Source organism: Heterodontus francisci, chromosome 5 (genome assembly GCF_036365525.1).
Source record: "Heterodontus francisci isolate sHetFra1 chromosome 5, sHetFra1.hap1, whole genome shotgun sequence".
In the NCBI taxonomy this organism is placed as follows: Eukaryota; Metazoa; Chordata; class Chondrichthyes; order Heterodontiformes; family Heterodontidae; genus Heterodontus; species Heterodontus francisci.
The window spans coordinates 16,109,909-16,130,213 of NC_090375.1; the positions used below are offsets into that span (position 1 = coordinate 16,109,909).

Here is a 20,305-nt window from a genome sequence, read left to right on the forward strand (position 1 = left end):
CAGTACTGTGTGTGCAGAGAGGGTTAAATACTCCTCTCCATCTGCTACAGGATATCTGAGAGTCGGGGAGGAGGATCAGTGACAGGATCGCAGTGCAGTGAGTGTTAGTGTTGCTGTGAGATAGAGACAGACAGCTCATCATTTCCAGCTCTGCAGGGCAGATTTCCTTTTTATTTTATTTTCTAGTTTTTTATTCCCCTGTGTGTGTGGCTCCGTTGTGTTTTGTCAGGAGTGATGAGGATGGCCTCGCCTTTGGGTGACTGGTATTCCAACAGCTGCTGCTTCTGCTGTCATGTTCGTACGGGCACCATAATCCTGGGAGCATGGTACATGGTGAGTGGGGAGAATGTGAGGGAATGAATGGATGAGGGAGGATTGAGTGATGGGGATGGGAGTGAGTGAAGGGAGGCAGTGTGCAAGAGTTAGGGGGAGTGAAGGAGGGATTGGGGAGTGGGTGCGAGGGAGGAAGAGAGGAGAGGGCAGTGAGGGAGAGGATAAAGCAGTGAAGGAGAGAGGAGGGAGAGGAGAAAGAAGTTGGAAGGAGTAGGGTGAGGGAAAGGAGGGAGGAGTATGAGTGAGTGAGGAAGAGAGTAGAGGGCAGTGAAGGAGGAGGAGGAGTGAGGGAGGAGAGGGGTCGGGAGGGAGTAAGTGAGAGGGAGGAGTGAGGGAGGGAATGAGTTGAGTGCCAGGAGAAAGGCAAAGTGCTGTTCTTGTTATCAAGGGGCTCTGAGCAATCTGGGTGTTTTGTGGCACTGGTCCAGATTAATCCCAATAACCACCCAGATAAGGTGAACCAAGCTCATGTGGTTGTAATGTTTATGATTGCAGTGTGTTGTCCAAAAAGGCAGAACGTTACTGTTCGTCTTGAGCCTGCGGGCAGATCCTGTTAAAAGCTCCTTCACTATTGGGATAAATTGGGATTGTACATTTTGTGTCATTTATCCCCTTTCATTGAATTGGTGAAAATATGACATCTCAAAAGCCGGACTGTTAATAGCCTTGGCAGGGTATTTCTGGCACTGTGTAACCTTCACAGAGCTTTCTATCCTGAGTGTTATTAAGATAATACTTCAGACACAATGCTTTTTCTAAGCTGCTGCTTGAGTCTTAGAACATCCTGCAATGTATTGCAACTAGTGGCGGCACAGTGGCGCAATGGTAAGCACTGCAGCCTCAAATCTCCAGCAACCCGCGTTCAGTTCTGGGTACTGTCTATGTGGAGTTTGCAAGTTCTCCCTGTGACTGTGTGGGTTTCTACCGGGTGCTCTGGTTTCCTCCCAAAGACTTGCAGGTTGATAGGTAAATTGGCCATTGTAAATTGCCCCTAGTGTAGGTAGGAGAATTGAGGGAAGGTGGGGATGTGGTAGGGAATATGCGATTAATGTAGGATTAGTATAAATGGGTGGTTTTTGGTTGGCACAGACTTGGTAGGCCAAAGGGCCTGTTTCAGTGCTGTATCTCTCTATGATAAGTTGGGTAAGTATGACTGGGTAAAAGGTGCAATAATTGAATCCCTTGGAATAGAAGATGTGAATTTATTAATTATCCTACTGTTTCACAATATGTGGCCATCCTCCTTCTCAGACTCCAATGTAAACACATCCAATTTTTCACTGGAAACTAATTTCATTTTTTAAAAAATTCTATAAGATGTAGGTTAAAAATATGTAGCATTGGAGTTGAATTTTCCCAGCAAGTGGAGTTGTTATTTTTGAGCAGTTTGTTATTCTCCTGTTGATCGAATAAAAGCACAGTCCAATGGATTATTTCATATAGATTAGATAGGCTACATTTTCAGTACTTAATGTGCTTTGAATTCTACATGATAACCATCTCCCTACAATTTATCTAAAAAGGAATCCCAGTTAACAGTTTCTAAACCTACAGTTACTGCCTCCACAATATATTTAAATATTCTATAGGATTGCATGAGATATTGAAGCAGGGCAAGGGAATTCCCTGTATCTTAGTGTAAATACTTTATAATGAAAATGCTGTTCCAGCAAACACAATTACTATGTCAGATAATTCATTAGTTTGCAGTTTACAGTACATTGCATCAGAAGTATTTTTTATGTAGCCCAACACTAAATTTACAAGTGGTGTAGAATTATTGGTTTAGTCATTAAATTGGATGCAAAGCACGAAAGCCAAAGCAGAAATTCTTGTTGGAGGCAATACTAATTCATGAAGATATAATGTTGCTTAAGAGTTACAGTTTATCTCAAACTAATGCTGTAAGGATCAGTGCTTGGATCTCATCTATTTACAATCGATATCAATGGCTCAGATGAAGGGACTGAGTGTAATATATCCAAGTTTGCTGATGATACAAATATAGGTGGGAATGTAAGCTGTGAGGAGGATGCAAAGAGGCTACAAAGGGATGTAGACAGGTTAAGTAATTGGGCAGGAAGGTGGCAGATGGAATGTAATGGGCTGGATTTAGTTACCCCCAGGCTTTGGGTTCTGTGGTGGTGGGGACCTGAAGATGCCTCCGGGAGAGGGCTGCCACGCACCCCGACGCCGGGAGGGCCCGGCCCAATATTACTGGCGGTGGCTAGGCCTCGTGGTGGCCCCCCCCCATACCGCTTGCCAATGGGACCCCCATTTGCATATTTAAATAAATTAGAATGAATGCATTGATGATACTTCCGTCGCCACCTGAGTTCCCGCTCTGATCTTCGGCCCGGTGGCCAGCACTCCCGGGCCTTCGGAGCCCAGTCCGGGGAAACCAGGCGCCACACTGGTGGGGGAGGAGGGATGGGAGGAGGTACGTTTCTCAGTGCAGGAACTGGGGGAAACAGGGTCAAAGTAACATCCTGGGTGTAGGGGATGGTGGGAAGGATTATAGTTTAAAATTTATTCAGTTTGCGGGGGGGAAGCTCAGGTGGACAAGGTAAGTGTTTTGGGGGGGTGGAGAGGGCAAATAATTAATTAAATTGTTATGGGGGTGGGAGAGGGGCAGAATAAATGTCTTTTATTTATTTACTTGCACTTTAAATATTTAAATAAGACGCTAGGGTACAGGCACAGGCAGCTGACGCTCTTGCCAGGGACGGACAATGTGATTGGGCGGGCAGGGGCGCCCTGGATATTATAATGAGCCGCCACACGGAAGATTTCGGCGGCTCTGTGACATGCAGCCTGTACAGGTGGGCCGCTGTTCTCTTCACCTGCCACCAACGTTGGCAGCAGGAACAGAACATTCGGCCCAATGTGGGGAAATGTGAAATTATCCACTTTGGTAGGATGAATAGAAAATCAGAATATTTGTTAAAAGGGACGGCACTAGTAAATATTGATATGCTGAGGTAGTTGGGTGTCCTTGTACACAAATCAGAGAAAATTAATATCCAATGGAATGCACTCCCCGAGTGGTGGAGGCAGGTTCAATTGAGGCATTCAAGAGGGAATTGGATTGTTATCTGAAAAGGAAGAATGTGCAGGGCTATGGGGAGAAGGCCAGGGAGTGACACTGGGTAAAAAACTCTTTCGGAGAGCCAGCACAATCACGATGGGCCGAATGGCCTCCTCCTGTAGTGTAGCAATTCTGTGAATTCGGTGAAGTATAACGAGCAATTATGAAGGCAAATGGTATATTAGCCTTTATTGCAAGGGGGTTGGAGTACAAGAGTAAGGAAGTCTTACTGCAATCACATAGGGCTTTGGTGAGACCACACTTGAAGTACTGTGTACAGTGTTGGTCTCCTTACCCAGGGAAGGGGTGCAGCAAAGGTTCACTAGATTGATTCTTGGGCTGAAAGGGTTGTTCTATGAGAAGTGATTGAGTAAAATTGGCCTATACTCTCTAAAGTTTAGAAAGTTTTGAAAAAAATTAAATTATTATAGGACTTGACGGGGTAGTTGCTTGCAAGGCTGTTTCCCCTGGCTGGACAGTCTAGAACGAAAGATCACAGTTTCAGGATAAGGGGTCTGCCAATTCTCTACCCCAGAGAGCTGTGCATGCTCAGTCGTTGAGTATGTTCAGTACTGACATTGCTAGATTTCTGGACACTAAAGGAATCAAGGGATATGAGGATAGTGTGGGAAGACGGAGTTGAGGTGTAAGATCAGCCATGATCTTATTGAATGACAGAGCAGACTGGAGGGACCATTTGGCCTATTCCTGCTCCTATTTCTCAGTTCTTGTATCTAATCAAGTTTCTCAGAGGATTTAGGTCAATCTTTAAGGAGCATTTCTGCTGCGGCACCAAAGCACATAATTCAAAAGTTTAGATATTTTTACACACAAATAACTAAATCGCAGAAACTTCAAAATCTACCATTTTTTAGTTACTCAAAAACGTAGTAAAGCATCCCAAGGTGGTTTGCAGTAGCATTATCAAACAAAAGTTGACACCAAGCCACATAAGGAGATATTAGGACAGGTGGCCGAAAGCTTGGTCAAAGAGGTAGGTTTTAAGGAGAGTCTTAAAGGGGGAGAGAGAGGGAGAGAGGCGGGCAGGTTTAGGGGGGGAATTCCAGAGCTTAGGGCCCAGGCAGCTGAAGGCACGGCGGCCAATGGTGAAGCAATGAAAATCGGGGTTGCAGAGGTCTCGGAGGGTTGTAGGAGATTATAGAGATAGGGAGTGGCAAGGCATAGAGAAATTTCAAAATCATGGTATTGCCAGACTGGGGGCCAGTGTAGGTCAGCAAACACAGGGGTGTTGGGTGAACGGAACTTAATGTGAGTTAAGATACAGGGAGCAGAGTTTTGAAGGAGCTCAGAACCATACTGGCCTACCAATGGATGCTGTTTTGCCAGCATTTTACTAATGTAAAGGCTGAATATAGAAAATGTTGTAAACATACGGTAAATGGGATTAGAATAGTTAGGTGCTTGATGGCCGGCACAGACATGATGGGCCGAAGGGCCTGTTTCTGTGCTGTATGACTCTATGAGTAGCTCAATGAGCACCTGTGGAGAGTATGGACTCGTTTACCTTGTCTGTTCCCTTTACTGATGCTGTTTGACCCACTTTGTATCTCCATATTTTTTTTCTATTTTTGTTTCAGATTTCAAGCATCTGCAGTATTTTGCCTCTTTTGGTTGTGCAATGGTATAGAATTCAATTAAGCCTTTGCTCCTACATTGGTAATTTAGGACTGTCAACAAATGATTGACAGGTCTTTAAATGTCGGAAAAATTGCAACATGAGCTACCATTGTGTTTGAACGGCAAGTAATTAGAATTTGATCTGTGAGGAAGATTACATTCATTACCTGGTATGCATTACATCAAGCTGCTTTGTATATTCAGATTGATAAAGTTAGCTGTCCAGCAATTCAGAAAAGGTGTAAAAGTTAATTTTGGTGATATATGAACGGTAATATATGTATCATCGTGTATGAATCACATGGGAAGATAATCAAGAAAACTGAAACACTGAATGTCATTACATTTTTAGAAGCCCCTCAAGCTTTGGCAAGACAACTGACACACATGAATGAGGCAATAAAATAATCATATTTTCATTGACTTCAAGCACTCAATTTGTAAGGGCTAGTTCTTCTTTTGAAACAAAATTCCACATGGCCATTTGTGAATTGTATTTTTGTTGTAAATGGCAGTGTTGTACAATTGCAGCTGCAAGCTATTTTTAAGCTGGGCTGCAGGCAAGTGGTTTGGCACGTTTCCCTTGTTTTCGGCCTAGCCCCTGCAAAATAACTGCATCTTATTAAATTGAAATCTTGTCGCAGCGGATTTTGTTTTGATAATTACAATAGCTTTTGGGTCACATCTTTCTACTTTTTTAATTGTTTATGCTTTGTGGTTTCCAACTTGGGTGTTTTCTCTCCTCCACTGCTACTTGAATTGTTGCCAAAGGTTTTCTCATTCCATCTCCATTTCTAGATGAAAACATTGTTGTGAGGGGAGGAGGCCATTCAGCCCCTCGAGCCTGTTCTGCCATTCAATTAGATCAGGGCTGATCTGATTGTGGACTTAACTGGGGGGAGTGCATCAGTTGCCAACCCCTTGACTGATACTTGACAAAGGGAATGTGTTATTGCGAGTGGTAGATTAACTTGATTGAAACTCCAGGAAACCTTCCACAAAGGACATCATTGCCTAGGAGGAGGTGGTGGCTATTTGCTGTAACTGGAAGTGCATACGGGAGAAGACAGCGCACATTTCAGGAATCTGGAAGTGTAAGATAAGCCAAAAGCACCGTGTACCAGGTAGATGGCACGGGCTACAAAGTGTAGCCTGGCAACCTCTCCCACCTTTGCTGCTTGCCTGTGTTCTGCATTTCCATTGTACTGCATGCACACCCAGCACTTCAGCATGGCACACATTCAGAAATGCAGCCTTTAATAAAAGACCTTACCACACACTCTGATCTCCTGAGGCTTTGAGTTGTCAATGGGCTTTATGGAAGGCATCATCTTGGTGAAATAAGCTATATGTGTCTCAATGTTCATTGCACTGGGTGACAAAAACAATACAAGCCTTGCTCCTCACTAAATACTTGGACAGGTTGACAGGGTAGATGCTGAGACTGTGACAGGGGTCATTGTCTCAGGATAAGGGGTTTGCCATTTAAGACTGAGATGTGAAAAAATTTCTTCACTCACAGGGTTGTGAATGTTGGAATTTTCTACCCCAGAGAGCTGTGGATGCTCAGACTATAGGTCTATTCAAGATAGAGATCGGTAGCTTTTTGGACGCAAAGGGAATCAAGGGATATGGGCATAGGGCAGGAAAGTGAACTTGATGTAGAAGATGGCCGTGATCTTACTGAATGGCAGAGCAGAGAGGGGCCGAATGGCCTACCCCAGCTCCAATTTCTTAAGTTATTATGTGTCAGTCACTTTTTTGGTGCATGCTCCATGCCGGTCTTTATATGCTCCCCATGAGCCTCCTCTCATCCCTCTTTCTTTAACTCCATCAACATATCCTTCTAATCCTTTCTCCCTCATGTGCTTATCTAGCTTCCCCTTAAATGCATCTATGCTCTTCACCTCAAATTTACCATGTGGTAGCAATTTACTCTGAATAAAGAGGTTTCTCCTGAATTCTAGTATTGGATTTATTAGTAACTATCTTATAGTTATGGCCTCTGGTTTTGGAGGTGGAAGCTGCATCTCTACGTTATTTGGATTGAAAAGGCCTTTTTTTAGGGAGCTTGCTCACCTAGTTGTGGAAAAGACCTTGCTGCAGCAGTTTAAAGGGTCAGGCATCATCACAATCCTTTTGGCTGAACAGGGGAATATTGGCTTGTTATAGGCTGCATGCTAACCTGGGTTGTATTGCATCTCTTGGTGACTGAAACCAATTTGGCTCTTTTATTTTTCCAGGTTAAGATAATCCATAACACAGAAAGATTAAGACCCCTTATGAGGAGGAAATGTTACATCTCCTGGGGAGTGAGGCCACCAAGGGTGTCAGAGACAGAGAAATAGGAGTGCATGTGCCAGCTATGGATTCATTCTGATACTCTGCCTCTCTTCCTATTGTTTCTTTCGTTAATTGTTCATAAACCATTTCATGAACAATCTTCACACTTTATTCCTACTGAATGTGATTTGCAAGATCTGCTCAGGAAAATATTTTAATTCTCTCGTTCCATGTTCTTCTTCTTGAATGTGGCAAGATGACGGAGCAAGCCCCGCCTATCCCTGGAATATCAGCACTTCGCAGCATGCACTTTCACACAATCCATCCCTCCCGAGCACCATCCAGGGGCATCAACTCCAGGGTGTTAAGAGGGAGGGAAGAATGAGGTGATACGTGCAGAGTCAGTGAGCAGCAGAGGCTGCTGGGCCACCTGCAGAGGAAAACACTGCTGGTTGGCGGGTAAGCAGGTGACACCTCTTGGCTGAAGAGCCTTGTTGACCTCCAGCTGACGGGGCCCTGAGCTTACAAGAAGGTTGAAGCGGAGCGTCACAACAGTGGTGCAGTACAGGAATGTAACCGGACAGCGTGCCTGGGTGGAGGAGACCCACCTGACAGTTAAAGAACACTGCAGTTCACCAAAGAGAGTATCAGGGAACTCCAGAATACCTTGAGCACAGGCCATTGACACAGAAGCCCCAAGGGCAGTCTTTGCTTCCTCTATGAAGTGTTGGCAGTGACCAATTAGAGAGGATTGTCTTTTTTGATTGTGGGCAAGTTGTAGATTCAGTATCACAGCGGGATTGACTGACCTAATTTGAAGCATTAGCTCTGCTTTCCTGCAGATCCAATGCCTAATATTAATTGCATGGCTGGAAGCCTCACAGATGACAGTGCATGTCTGTCAGTAGAGAAGCAGCTGAGGACGACTGCCACCAGCAACTCTGATACCTGGGGAGGTGGCAGAATGGAGGCAAGGCAACTACAGCAGCACAGGAGATGGAGTCTGCAGAATGACTATCACAGAATCCAGCTCTTGTGGGACAAAGGCCACCTCAAAGACAAATGTGGGACCACTACAGGAGAATTTATAATGGAGAATAAGTAAATGGCAGAGAAACGAAACAAATACTTTGTGTCCATCTTCACGAAGGAAGATACAAAAAAACCTCCCAGCAATACTAAAGAACCAAGGGACAAGTGAGAATGAGCAACTGCAAGAAATTATTAGTAAAAAAGTAGTACTGGAGAAATTAATGATTTACTTGATAAATCCCCTGGACACGTTGATCTACATCCCAGAGTGTTGAAAGAGGTGGCTGTCAAGATAGTGGATGCATTGGTGGTCATCTTCCAAAATTCTATAGACTCTGGAACAGTTCCTGCAGATTGGAAGGTAGCAAATGTAACCCCACTATTTAAGAAAGGAGGGAGAGCGAAAATGGGGAACAATAGACCTGTTAGCCTGACATCAGTAATAGGGAATGTGCTAGAATCTATTATAAAGGATGCTATAACTGGACACTTAGAAAATAATGGTAGGTATGGGCCTAGAGTCAATATGGTTTTATGAAAGGGAAATCATGTTTGACAAACCTGTTGGAGTTTTTTGAGGATGCAACGAGCAGAATAGGTAAGGGGGAACCAGTGGATGTGGTGTATTTGGATTTTCAGAAGGTCCCACACAGGAGGTTAGTAAGGAAAATTAGAGCATATGGGATTGGGGATAATATACTGGCATGGATTGAGAATTGGTGAATGGACAGAAAGCAGAGAGTAGGAATAAATGGGTCATTCTCAGGATGGCAGGCTGTTACTAGTGGAGTACCGCAAAGCTCAGTGCTTGGGCCACAGCTGTTTACAATCTATATCAATGATTTGGATGTGGGGACCAAATGTAATATTTACAAGTTTGCTGATGACACAAAACTAGGTGGGAATGTAAGTTGTGAGGAGAATGCAAGGAAGCTTCAACGGAATTTAGACAGGCTAAATGAGTGGGCAAGAACATGGCAGATGGAATATAACGTTGAAAAATGTGAGGTTATCCACTTTGACAGGAAAAACAGAAATGCAGAGTATTTCTTAAATGGTGAGAGGTTGGGAAATGTTGATGTCCAAAGGATCTGGGTGTCCTTGTTCATAAGTCATTGAAGGCTAACATGCAGGTGCAACAAGCAATTAGAAAGGCAAATGGTGGGTTGTCCTTTATTGCAAGAGGATTTGAGTACAGGAGTGAAGAAGTCTTGCTGCAATTGTATAGAACCTTGGTGAGACCTCACCTGGAGTACAGTGTACAGTTTTGGTCTCCTTACCTAAGGAAGGATATACTTGCCATAGAGAGAGTACAACAAACATTCACCAGAGTAATCCCTGGGATGGCGGGATTGTCCAATGAGGCGACATTGAGGATACCGGGCCTATATTCTCTAGAGTTTAGAAGAATGGGAGATGCTCTCTTTGAAGCATACATAATTCTTACAAGGCTCAACAGGGTAAATGCAGGAAGGATGTTTCCCTTGGCTGGGGGGTGGGGGAGAGGTCTAGACCCGGGGACACAGTTGCAGAATAAGAGGCATTTAGGACTGAGATGAGGAGGAATTTCTTCATTCAGAGGGTGGTGAATCTTTGGAATTCTGTACCCCAGAGGGCTGTGGAGGCTCAAGTCATTGAGTATGTTCAAGACAGATATCATTTGATTTCTGGATACTAAAGATATAAAGGGATATTGCGGCAAAATGGCTTTGAGGTAGAAGATCAGCCATGATCTAGTTGAATGGCAGAGCAGGCACGAGGGGCTGAATGGCCTACTCCCGCTCCTATTTCCTATGTTCCTGTGTTCAATTCCAACATATATATACAAACATTTACTGCACAAACCACATTTAAACACATCTTACACTGTTGGGCAACACCCATAACCCCCTGGTCATGTGTGATGTGACATCACTTCCTCTGGTAATCTTCACTTACAACTCTTAAAATGGTCCACTCTTAAGGTCATCCCACAACACCCCCCTTTTTTTCAAAGTTAAAAAGATATGTACAATATACAACGATGTTGTGGTTCAGACTAACTATACATGATTAAAACAAAACGTTATTCACAAGTAAGTTTAACACTCTAAAATGTAGAGGAGGATTGTTTATTTGTCCTGATCTTGTTATAGTAAGCCTCATCTCAGAGCTGAGCTCGTCTTGACGACTCCTCTGAGACTCTGGTGACTCAGAACTCTGGTCAGCATGTTCTTCCTCTGTGCTCGTAACCTCTGTACATTGATCTTCAGACTTTGTCTTTGAACATGTCCGTGATGCTACATGGTTGTCACATGTTATGTTGTCGTACAGCTCTCTGAGTTTGAGAATCACACCGTTGGGTGTCTGGACCTTATACGATCTGGACTGGTCACATATCCTTGCAACCTCTGCAGGAAATCAAGTTTCCAACACATGATTGAAGGCTATGACCGCTGTCCTCCTCACAATCGAGCTAATTCTTTTCCTGCTTGCCTGCCATACGATGCCTTCATCTTTTTTTAAATTCATTCATGGGATGTGGGCGTCGCTGGCCAGGCCAGCATTTATTGCCCATCCCTAATTGCCCTTGAGAAGGTGGTGGTGAGCTGCCTTCTTGAGCTGCCTTCATCCTCCCTTATTTAGACAGAAGTATATCCTTTACTGTAGAAAACTTAGAGAGATGATAACTGGGCAGGATAGATCTTACTTGCCTTCCAAACGTCAACTCTGCAGGTGACGGTAAGCCCATGTCCAATGGAGTAGCTCGGAGGTGCAGCATTGCGACCTTGACATCTTGTCCCGTCTGCCTACACTTTAAAATTAGTGATTTGATGATGCGCACCACACGTTCAGTCATGCCGTTGGACTTTGGATAATACAGCGATGATGTCACATGACGGACTCCCACCCCACCCCACCCAGGCACACATGTCTTGGATTGGTCTTCCTGCAAATTGTGGCCCATTATCAGAGATAATATTTTCCACCAAATAGGCTGAACAGAGCACTGATCGTATCAACAACCACTGCACTTGAAGTATCTCATAGCTGCCTGAAACTTGGTGAAGTAATCTGTAGCAAGGAGGAAATCATCACCTTGAATGTGAAATAAATCTGTGCCGATCTTCGTCCAGGGATGTAAAGGTGTTTCATGTGGGATCAAGGGTTCCTTCTGTTGATATGGCTGACAACTTTGACATACTACCCAGGATTTCACCACTGTCTCAACATCACTGTTGATTCCTGGCCAGTAGACCGTCTCTCTGGCAAGGTGTCTGGTACAATCTATTCCTAAATGCCCTTGATGCAGTTGGGTTAGAATATCAGAATGCAGAGCTTCGGGTATCAGGACTGGTTTCCGTTTAAAAATCACCCCTTGTGATATACTGAGCTCATCTAGATACAGCCAGAAACAGTAGACATTCAGTTATTTCCTGTATAGTGTCGGGCCATCCTTCCACAATCACCTTCCACAACTATGATAGGGTAGAGTCACATACTGTCTCATCTTTTCATTTTTTAACTCATGAAGTCATCCTCAATCTCAGTATCCACGCCGTGGCCATGCAGACCTAGCAACATTTATTCGGGTTTATTTATTTACTTTTTCTTTATTCGGGTTAGGCAACCTGCTCAGGGTGTCTGATGTGACCATTTTGCTGCCCGCTTTATACCAGACGTGGGCCTGGACTTTCACCCAAAGTCTCTGCAACCGTGGAGGAGCACTCTTCAGCAGTTTGCGCCAAATGGTTTCAAGTGGCTTGCGGTCAGTCTCCACGGTAGAATGTTTTCTGAGCAAGTAGGTGTGAAATGTAATGATACAAAAAACCAGAGCTAAGGCTTCACGTTCGATGTTAGAGTAATTGGATTGGGTTTGTAAAAACTCTTCGATGTGAAGGCAATTGGCTTCCCTTCCTGCATGATGCAGGTGCCTAATCCCGTCTGGGACATGTCGACCTTGAGCATGGTCTCTTTGGTCAGGTTTTAATAGCTGTCTTGACTTAACAGAGCTAACTTTAAGGGGTCAAACACCTGCTTCTGGTCTTCCTGCCACAAGTAAGGGGGATCTTTACGCAGCAGTTCCCTAAGCGATACTGCTCGCTCAGCAAAATTGGGGCCAAAACGTTGAACAGACCTAGACATCGTTGTAGGTCTTCCCAGTCCTGAGGCAGTGGTATGGCTCTGACATCTTCAATCTTATCTGGGTCTGGCCATATTCCTGTGGCGGAATACATCAACCCAAAGAAGTTGATGTGCCCAACATTGATGTGGCATTTCTTGCTAATTAAACACAAAACCCTCACAATGAGCAGCCAGCATTAGCAAATGCAAGTTTCGGTCATGCTCTGTCTTGGTCTGCTCCATCACTGCAATATCATCAGCTATACAGATACAGCCTGGGACATTTTCGGTTATCCTGTCCATGTATTGTTGGAAAAATTCCTGGCTGATGCACAGGCCAAATGGTAACTGTCTGAAACAGTATCTCCTGAGTGGTGTTCTAAAAGTTGTGAGTAGCTGGGACCTCTTGGCTAAGTGGACAGACCAGTAGCTATGCTTCTCATTGAGCTTTGAAAAATACTTAGCACCCAGGTAAACATAGGATTCAACTCCTCCGGAGTCACCATCTCTTGAGGGCTAAATTCAGTCGTCGTGGGTCTAAGCAAATCCTGAGATTTTCATCTTTCTTCAACGCGCAGGTAATGGAGCTGCACCAATTGGAATTGTTGGTGCACTCGGCGGATGACTCTGTTGCGCTCCATCTCCAGCTCCACTTTAAGCTTCTCTTAAAATGTTCACACTGCATTTCCTTTGCAACTTGATAGTAAGAACTTGATCCTCCCTCAGGTGCAATACGGCATCACCCTTGAAATCGCCGATTGCATAAGCCTGTCTGGGTAAAGTAGTTTCTGGTCTCTAACTGACTCAATTCACTCCATATTGCAACATTCTGGAGCTTTATTTTTTAAAGAGGGCTGCAGCTTGCAGTACCAGCAGCTGCCACAACCTCATGTGTTGTGATGATTCATAAATCATAGCATACTGGAAGTCCTGCGACAGCTGGTCCAGTTGTGTCTACAAAGTAAAACATTTATGGTAGCTATTTGGAGCTCCCATAGCTGCACTACAAGGTTATCATTCCAATGTACTTGATTGGAAAACCATTATAGGCAGTCAGCCTGGTGGTGGTGGGCTGTACCATAGATTTCCATTTCTCCTGACAATCTGTCTCTCTGCTGACCTGATTGGGCTTTTGTTGTGTGTTGGAATATCTCTTGTTGCATTTGCCATCCTGCCTTGCCCAATGTCCTCACATGCCACAAGCTTTGCATTGGTCTTGGTACGAAGGACAACTGAGAATTGGGTGAGTCAGGCCACATTTGCCACAGGCTTAGCAGATTTCTGAGCCTTGGTTACCATACCAATTGTCGTAGTTGCCACCAGTGCTTGTAACTGTTGACGCCCAACCATGATGGCTTCAAATTTCCTTTCATCATTAACTAGTGCATCTGTGGTGTACCCTTTCTTCTTTTCTAGCAGGTCTTTTTGAAAGGTTTCTCGTGGGTTAGACATGATTACTAGCTCTATAACTCATTCCAACAATTCAGTGTCTGTGAAGTCACAATATTGAGCTTTGTCTCAGCACCTTGCAACAAACTGGTCAGTGGACTCATCTTGCCTTTGCCAGTAGGTCATAAGCTCCATCCTATATACTCGGAAATTTACCTTCACCTTGAGTTGCTGCTCTAGGAAAGTCCGAATGTCTGATATGGATCCTCAGCTGATAATCCTGATGTATTAATCCATTGCAGACCCTCGTTGTCCAGGATGATTTTAATTTTGGTAGCTTGTTTCTCTGGTTTTCTCACTTCTTGATCCAGGAAACACAGTTCCATTCACTGCTGGAACAGTTTAAATTCAGATGCTATGTCTGATGCCTTCCAATCTATAACTGGATATCTGAAAGCCATTGTCTTAATGATCCTCCTTTTTAAAAATAAATATAGGACTTTTTACAGGTTTTCTTTTTCACAGGCACACTTTTTTATTTTTGTTTCGACCGGTTTGTTTTTACTGGTCTACCCCTTTAAGAATGAGACAGCACAGCTGCTTTCTGTTTGGCACAGCTCTTTTTTTTTAACTGTGAGCAATTTATTTAGAGGGCTGTAGCTTGCAGAACTGGCAGCTGCCACAACCAGGCTTTCTCACTGTGCTATGGACCTCCAGTGGCGCTGTTGAGTTCTTCTCTCTCTTTTTGGCTAAGGCCCCACCCATAAAGCCAAAAAAAAACAGTAATGGCTTCAACCACTGTGCTGCCATATTAGGTGAAAGCTCTGATTTTCTGGCAAATTGCCTGCTGTACTCACAGAGTTTCAACACCTCCTGGGTGCTGTCTGTAGCCTAGCTCACTGCAGTGTTGTGGGGTCGCCTGCTAACTACTCCAGGTAGGCAATTGGCTATTCTTTGTTCTTACGTGGTGTGTTCTTCAGAAGAAAAATCAAAGATTGCCACGATGTAATATTTGGTGATCTTCAGAAAAGTATATTCCAAACGATGCCATGATGAATTATTACTTGTTCCTTTGATATGTGAACCATTGTAAGAGTCACAGAACTACAAGTAATAGCCAAAGAAAACATGGGTTTTAATTACATATACAAACAGTTACTGCACAAATGGCATCTAAACACATCTTACTCTGTTGGGCTAAACCTACGACTCCTTGGTCATGTGTGACATGATGTCACTTCCTCTGGTGATCTTCACCTACAGCTCTTAAGGTGGTCCTTTCTTAAGGTCGTCCCACAACAGTACCATTCTTGTAAATCACCTTTGCGTCCACTCCAGGGTCTTGAGGTCCTTTCTAAAGTATGGTGTCCAGAATTGGACACAATACTCCAGCTGAGGTTTAACCAGCGATTTATAAACTGATCTGTTACCTATATTAAAACAAGGCTCTGAATGGTGTTAATTTCTTTTCATATTCAAGAAATTCGATATTTTGACATATAGGATACTTAGCTCTATGTTGTAATGTTCCATGATTTCTGGGTGATTAAATATATTTATTAATCGATTTATTTTGTTAGCAAATGCAAATCCCTGGACTCAAGCAGTAGCCTCCTCATTTTCTGAGTTTAAGGTGATTAGTCCATCAATGAATCGGTAGAGGGGACCCTCCTCAGTAAAGTGCAGCATTGTCTGTGTCTCTCCACAAATGCATAAGGGGTTTGTACTGAGGCCCCATCCATGGAGGTTGGCTGTGCAGGGGCCCTGGCTTCTCATGAACCTGTTTAGCAAGGACCACTCTCGCTGTGGTAGTCCAAAGCTTCAACAGATGGGGTTTGTCACAAGGAACATGTTAGTGACTTCCCATGTTTCCCATTCCTAGATCCAAAGGATATCTGCTGGTCGATCTTGCTCAGGAAGGGGTGCAATGATGGAAGGTGGGCAGTTGGTGGAGTGAACATGTCATTATGGAGCAGTAGATGAGGTGCAGCACGGATGGTTTCAACCAGTTTGTGGGTTTTCATCAGTAGACGGCTGTGTGGGGGAGTGATGTTTGCGAGGACAAGAAGCCGGGGAGGGGTGTTGAGTGGAGGGTTCCAGTTATAATGCGCATTGTTACATTCAATTGAGTATCTGTGGAATTCACTACCCCAGAGGGCTGTGGAAGCTCAATCATTGGGCCTGTTCAAGACAGAAATCGATAGATTTCTGAATACTAATGACATCAAGGGATATGAAGATAGTGGGGAAAATAGCATAGAGGTAGATGATCAGCCATGATCTGTTTGAATGGCGAAGCAGGCTCGACAGGCCAAATGGCCTATACCCGCTCCTATTTCCTATGATCGACAAGATTAATTAAGACTATTAAAAGCAATTTGCATTCTCTTCAAAGGCACTTGAATATTGGAAAAGGTCTGCTTTTGATCTGTGTTGCTTACTGACTTATTTTTCTCTTCCATTAGCTGATCAATGGTGTAGTGCTGCTGATTTTACTGTCTGCTCTTAGTGATCCAGAACGGTACCATCTGTCCCATACTGAACTAGGCAGTGACTTTGACTTCACCGATGATGCCAGTAAGTCCAGAAGTTTGTTCATTGTCTCCTCCATCTCCCTTCTGCACTCTCCCCTCCCGCCGCAGCCTCGCTTGCTTAATTAACATGATCATTTGGTTTCTCGTCTCTCCTGATCTGACCTTTAAACTACACCAGGACTGTCCCCTTCATAACATCCTGCAGTTGCCACTCACAGTGCAGTGCTCTGCAGATCCCTGAAAGCTTCTTACATGCTTATTTGGATGTCACACATCTTTGCTTTATATTCTCCACCGTTCCACGCAGCAAGCTTTAAAGCAGTATGGAAAGCACTGGCTCCACCCCTCATGTGTTGCCCCTCTACCATGGTCTGTAAAGATCTAAATTGGTGGCTGTCTAAAGGATAGGCTTCCTTTGCCTCATATATACATAGTAAAAATCTTACATCTGCACATACTTCCTGTCTACACAAATTGACTACCTGCCACATGTTTACATTTCCATTACAAATTCCTCTGTCTAAATTTATAATGGGGTCATTCCTATGTAAATTTGTCACTGTGATTTTACAATTGGTCCACTAGGTTCCTTAAAATGCTTTCTGTGTTTCACTGGAAAATTTTCAGTAATTGATATTCTAACGTCTGAAATAAGAGTTTAGAGAAAACTTAGAAAAATGACATATTTTGCAATAACATGAATAACTTAATCCATAGAATTGTCTCTTGTACCTTTAATTGCCTTCATTAAAGTCCATTAATGAAGGCTTTGTTCTCCCACAAACCCTTGTTCATGGACTTGATAGTTTTGCCCAGAGCTGTGCAGTATATAGGGCAGTCTGAGTATGTGAAGTGTACTTAATTTCCCAGATGCATCAATAGCAACAGAATATTTTTCTTTTTGTTTTGCTCACTTTCGGTTCAATCGCTTTCCATCAGGCAGGTGTATTTTACACTTGGAGGCAAAGGAGACGAAACAGACAAGTAACACCTTTCTGTCAATTCCATTTCTTTTAATGTCAGAACAGGGGGCGTGGACACATACACCATTGATGCCCACCTCTGGAATTTTTTCTCACGACCTAATGGGGCTTAGATTAACAAGCAATGTGGATAAAGGGGAACCTGTGGATGTGGTGTACTTGGATTTCCAAAAGACATTTGATAAGGTGCCACATCAAAGGTTACGACACAAAATAAGAGGTCATGATGTAGGGGGTAATATTGGCATGGATAGAGAATTGGTCAGCTGACAGGAAGCAGAGATTAGGGATAAATGGTGCATTTTCGGGTTCGCAAGCTATAACTAGTGGAGTGCCACAGGGATCAGTGCTGGGACCTCAACTATTTACAATCTACATTAATGACTTGGATGAAGGGACCAAATATGTGGTTGTTAAATTTTCTGATGACACAAGGATAGGCAGGAAAGTAAGTTGTGAACAGCACATTAGAGTCTGCAAAGAGATATACATAGGTTAAGTGAGTGGACAAAAATTTGGCAGATGGAGTATAATGTGAGAAAATGTGAACTTGTCCACTTTGGCAGGAAGAATAGAAAAGCAGTATATTATTTAAATGGAGAGAGACTGCAGAACCCAGAGACTGCAGAACACAGAGGGATCTGGGTGTCCTGGTACATGATTCACAAAAAGTTAGCAAATGATTAGGAAGGCAAATGGAATGTTGGTGTTTTTTGCAAGGGGAACACAATATAAAAGTAGGGAAGGTTTACTACAGTTGTACAGGGCATTGGTGAGACTACATCTGGAATACTGTGTACAGTTTTGGTCTCCTTACTTAAGAAAGGATATAATTGCATTCGAAACAGTTCAGCGAAGGTTCACTCGACTGATTCATGGGATGAAGAGGTTATCTTATGAGGAAAGGTTGAACATGTTGGGCCTGTATCCATTAGAGTTTAGAAAAATGGGGGGTGATCTTATTGAAACATATAAGATCCTGAGGGAACTTGACAGGCTTGATGGGATGAATGGCCTACTCCTGCTCCTAATTCGTATGTTCGTATTGGCAGAACTGGATCACAATCCCAAAATTGAAGTCTCACAATCTAGCTGACACAACAAAAGCACTCTCTCAAGCCCAGGAATTTCAAGGCTCTGTTTGTTTTATTGTAGAAACTTCGATATTAACACTATATGTCACTGGACTAGTAATACAGAGGCCCAGGCGAATGCTCTGGGGACGAGGGTTCGAATCCCATCACAGCAAATGGGGAAATTTGAATTCAATTAATAAATCTGGAATTAAAAACTAGTCTAATGGTGACCATGAAACCATTGTCAATTGATGTAAAAACCCATCTGGTTCACTGATGTCCTTTAGGGAAGGAAATCTGCTGTCCTTACCTGGTCTGGCCTACATGTAACTCCAGACCCACAGCAATGTGGTTGACTCTTAAATGCTCTCTGAAATGGCCCAGCAAGACACTCAGTTGTATCAAACTGCTACAAAGTCTAATAACAGCACTGTGAGTGTACCTACACCCCAAGGACTGCAGCAGTTCAAGAAGGCAGCTCACCACCACCTTCTCAGGGGCAATTAGGGATGGTCAGTAAATGATGGCCTAGCCAGCGACGCCCACAGCCCATGAACAAATAAAAAAAACTACATGCAGGCAGGCTTTCCTTTTTTGCATTACTGGCAATTAGTAGCCAGCTCAAAATGTCATTGATTCCAAGTAAGTAATGCATCAAGTGTTTCTTACGTTTTTATAATCAAGGGATATAGGGAGCGGATGGGAAAGTGGAGTTGAGGCAGCAGATCGGACATGATCATATTGAATGGAGCAGGCCTGAGGGGCCGAATGGTCTACTGCTCCTAATTCTTCTGTTCTTAAGTGGCCTGTTTAGAGTTTGCTGGTGACTAACACGAGAATTCATTACATTGTCCTAATCTCTGGAGATTTAAGATGTTTCATTATTGCCTGATTATCCTTGCTTAATTCTTTATACTTCATCAGTTGTTACCAAAGTTTCAAATTAACAGGAATTCAGTCATACTCTACCGTATTTTCTATCCAAAATAAATGCCAATAAGCTTTAAAGCGGAATTATCCTTCCCTATGAAACCCCTGTTCACTTGCTTCTGAATTGCTGCATGTGTGACCACAGTACTTGGCAAATGATATGTAATTAAAGAAGCCTCTGGCTGCAATCTGTATTTAACCTCTTCATATTGAATGTTAATTTTAGATTTTTAAGTAGAATCATATTTTCTGTCACATTTCCGAAGGGGACGTTATGGTGTAGATTGAAGGAGCAGGTGGGGGTTGGGATGGTAACTCACATGTAGGATGTGCATACTGAGCACAGACTTACCTTTACAATAGAAACAAATTTTAATATGTCAATTCTTTTAAAAAATGAGTTGATCTCCAGTGCATTGCAAATGGACGTCGAGAGCAAGTGAGTTATTTGGGTCAAGCAGGGTTAGAAGGTGGGGTGGTAACTGGATCAGGGTGGGGGAGGAGATAGATGGGAAAGACGAGCAGAGAGAAGGATTGGAGTGAGGCGAGGTGAGGAGAGGAGAGGAGGGATAGGGACTGTGGCTTGGGAAGTAGGCAGGGCTGGTAAAGACTAAGTTGAGGGCTGAGGGGTGGTCCATGCTAGAAAATTCTCTGAGTGGGGGGAGGGGAGAAGTTCAGTAAAGTGTCACAGCAGGTGAGGGATGCTGGGAGGAGTGAAGGAAGTTTGTCTTAATGAAGTTTCTTTCACAATCTCAGAACACCCCAAAGCACAATGAAGTCCTTTTGAAATATAGTCACTGTTGCAAGGCAGAAAACATGGCTCCAGTTTGGGCACAGCAAGCTCCCACAAATATCAATGTCATAAATGAACAGTTAATCTGTTTTTAATGATGTTGATTGAGGGATAAATATTGG

The 20,305-nt window shown here is 43.5% G+C and overlaps 1 protein-coding gene across 1 annotated transcript in view; it reads left to right on the forward strand.

The window, feature by feature from the left end:
- Nucleotides 1-234: 234 nt before the first annotated feature.
- laptm4b (lysosomal protein transmembrane 4 beta) overlaps nucleotides 235-20,305 on the forward strand; it is an 87,718-nt gene continuing 67,647 nt past the window's right edge. The window contains exons 1-2 of the mRNA XM_068030773.1: nucleotides 235-333; nucleotides 16,333-16,444. Coding sequence (XP_067886874.1) covers nucleotides 235-333; nucleotides 16,333-16,444 — 211 coding nt within the window. The remainder of the gene's footprint in view (nucleotides 334-16,332; nucleotides 16,445-20,305) is intronic.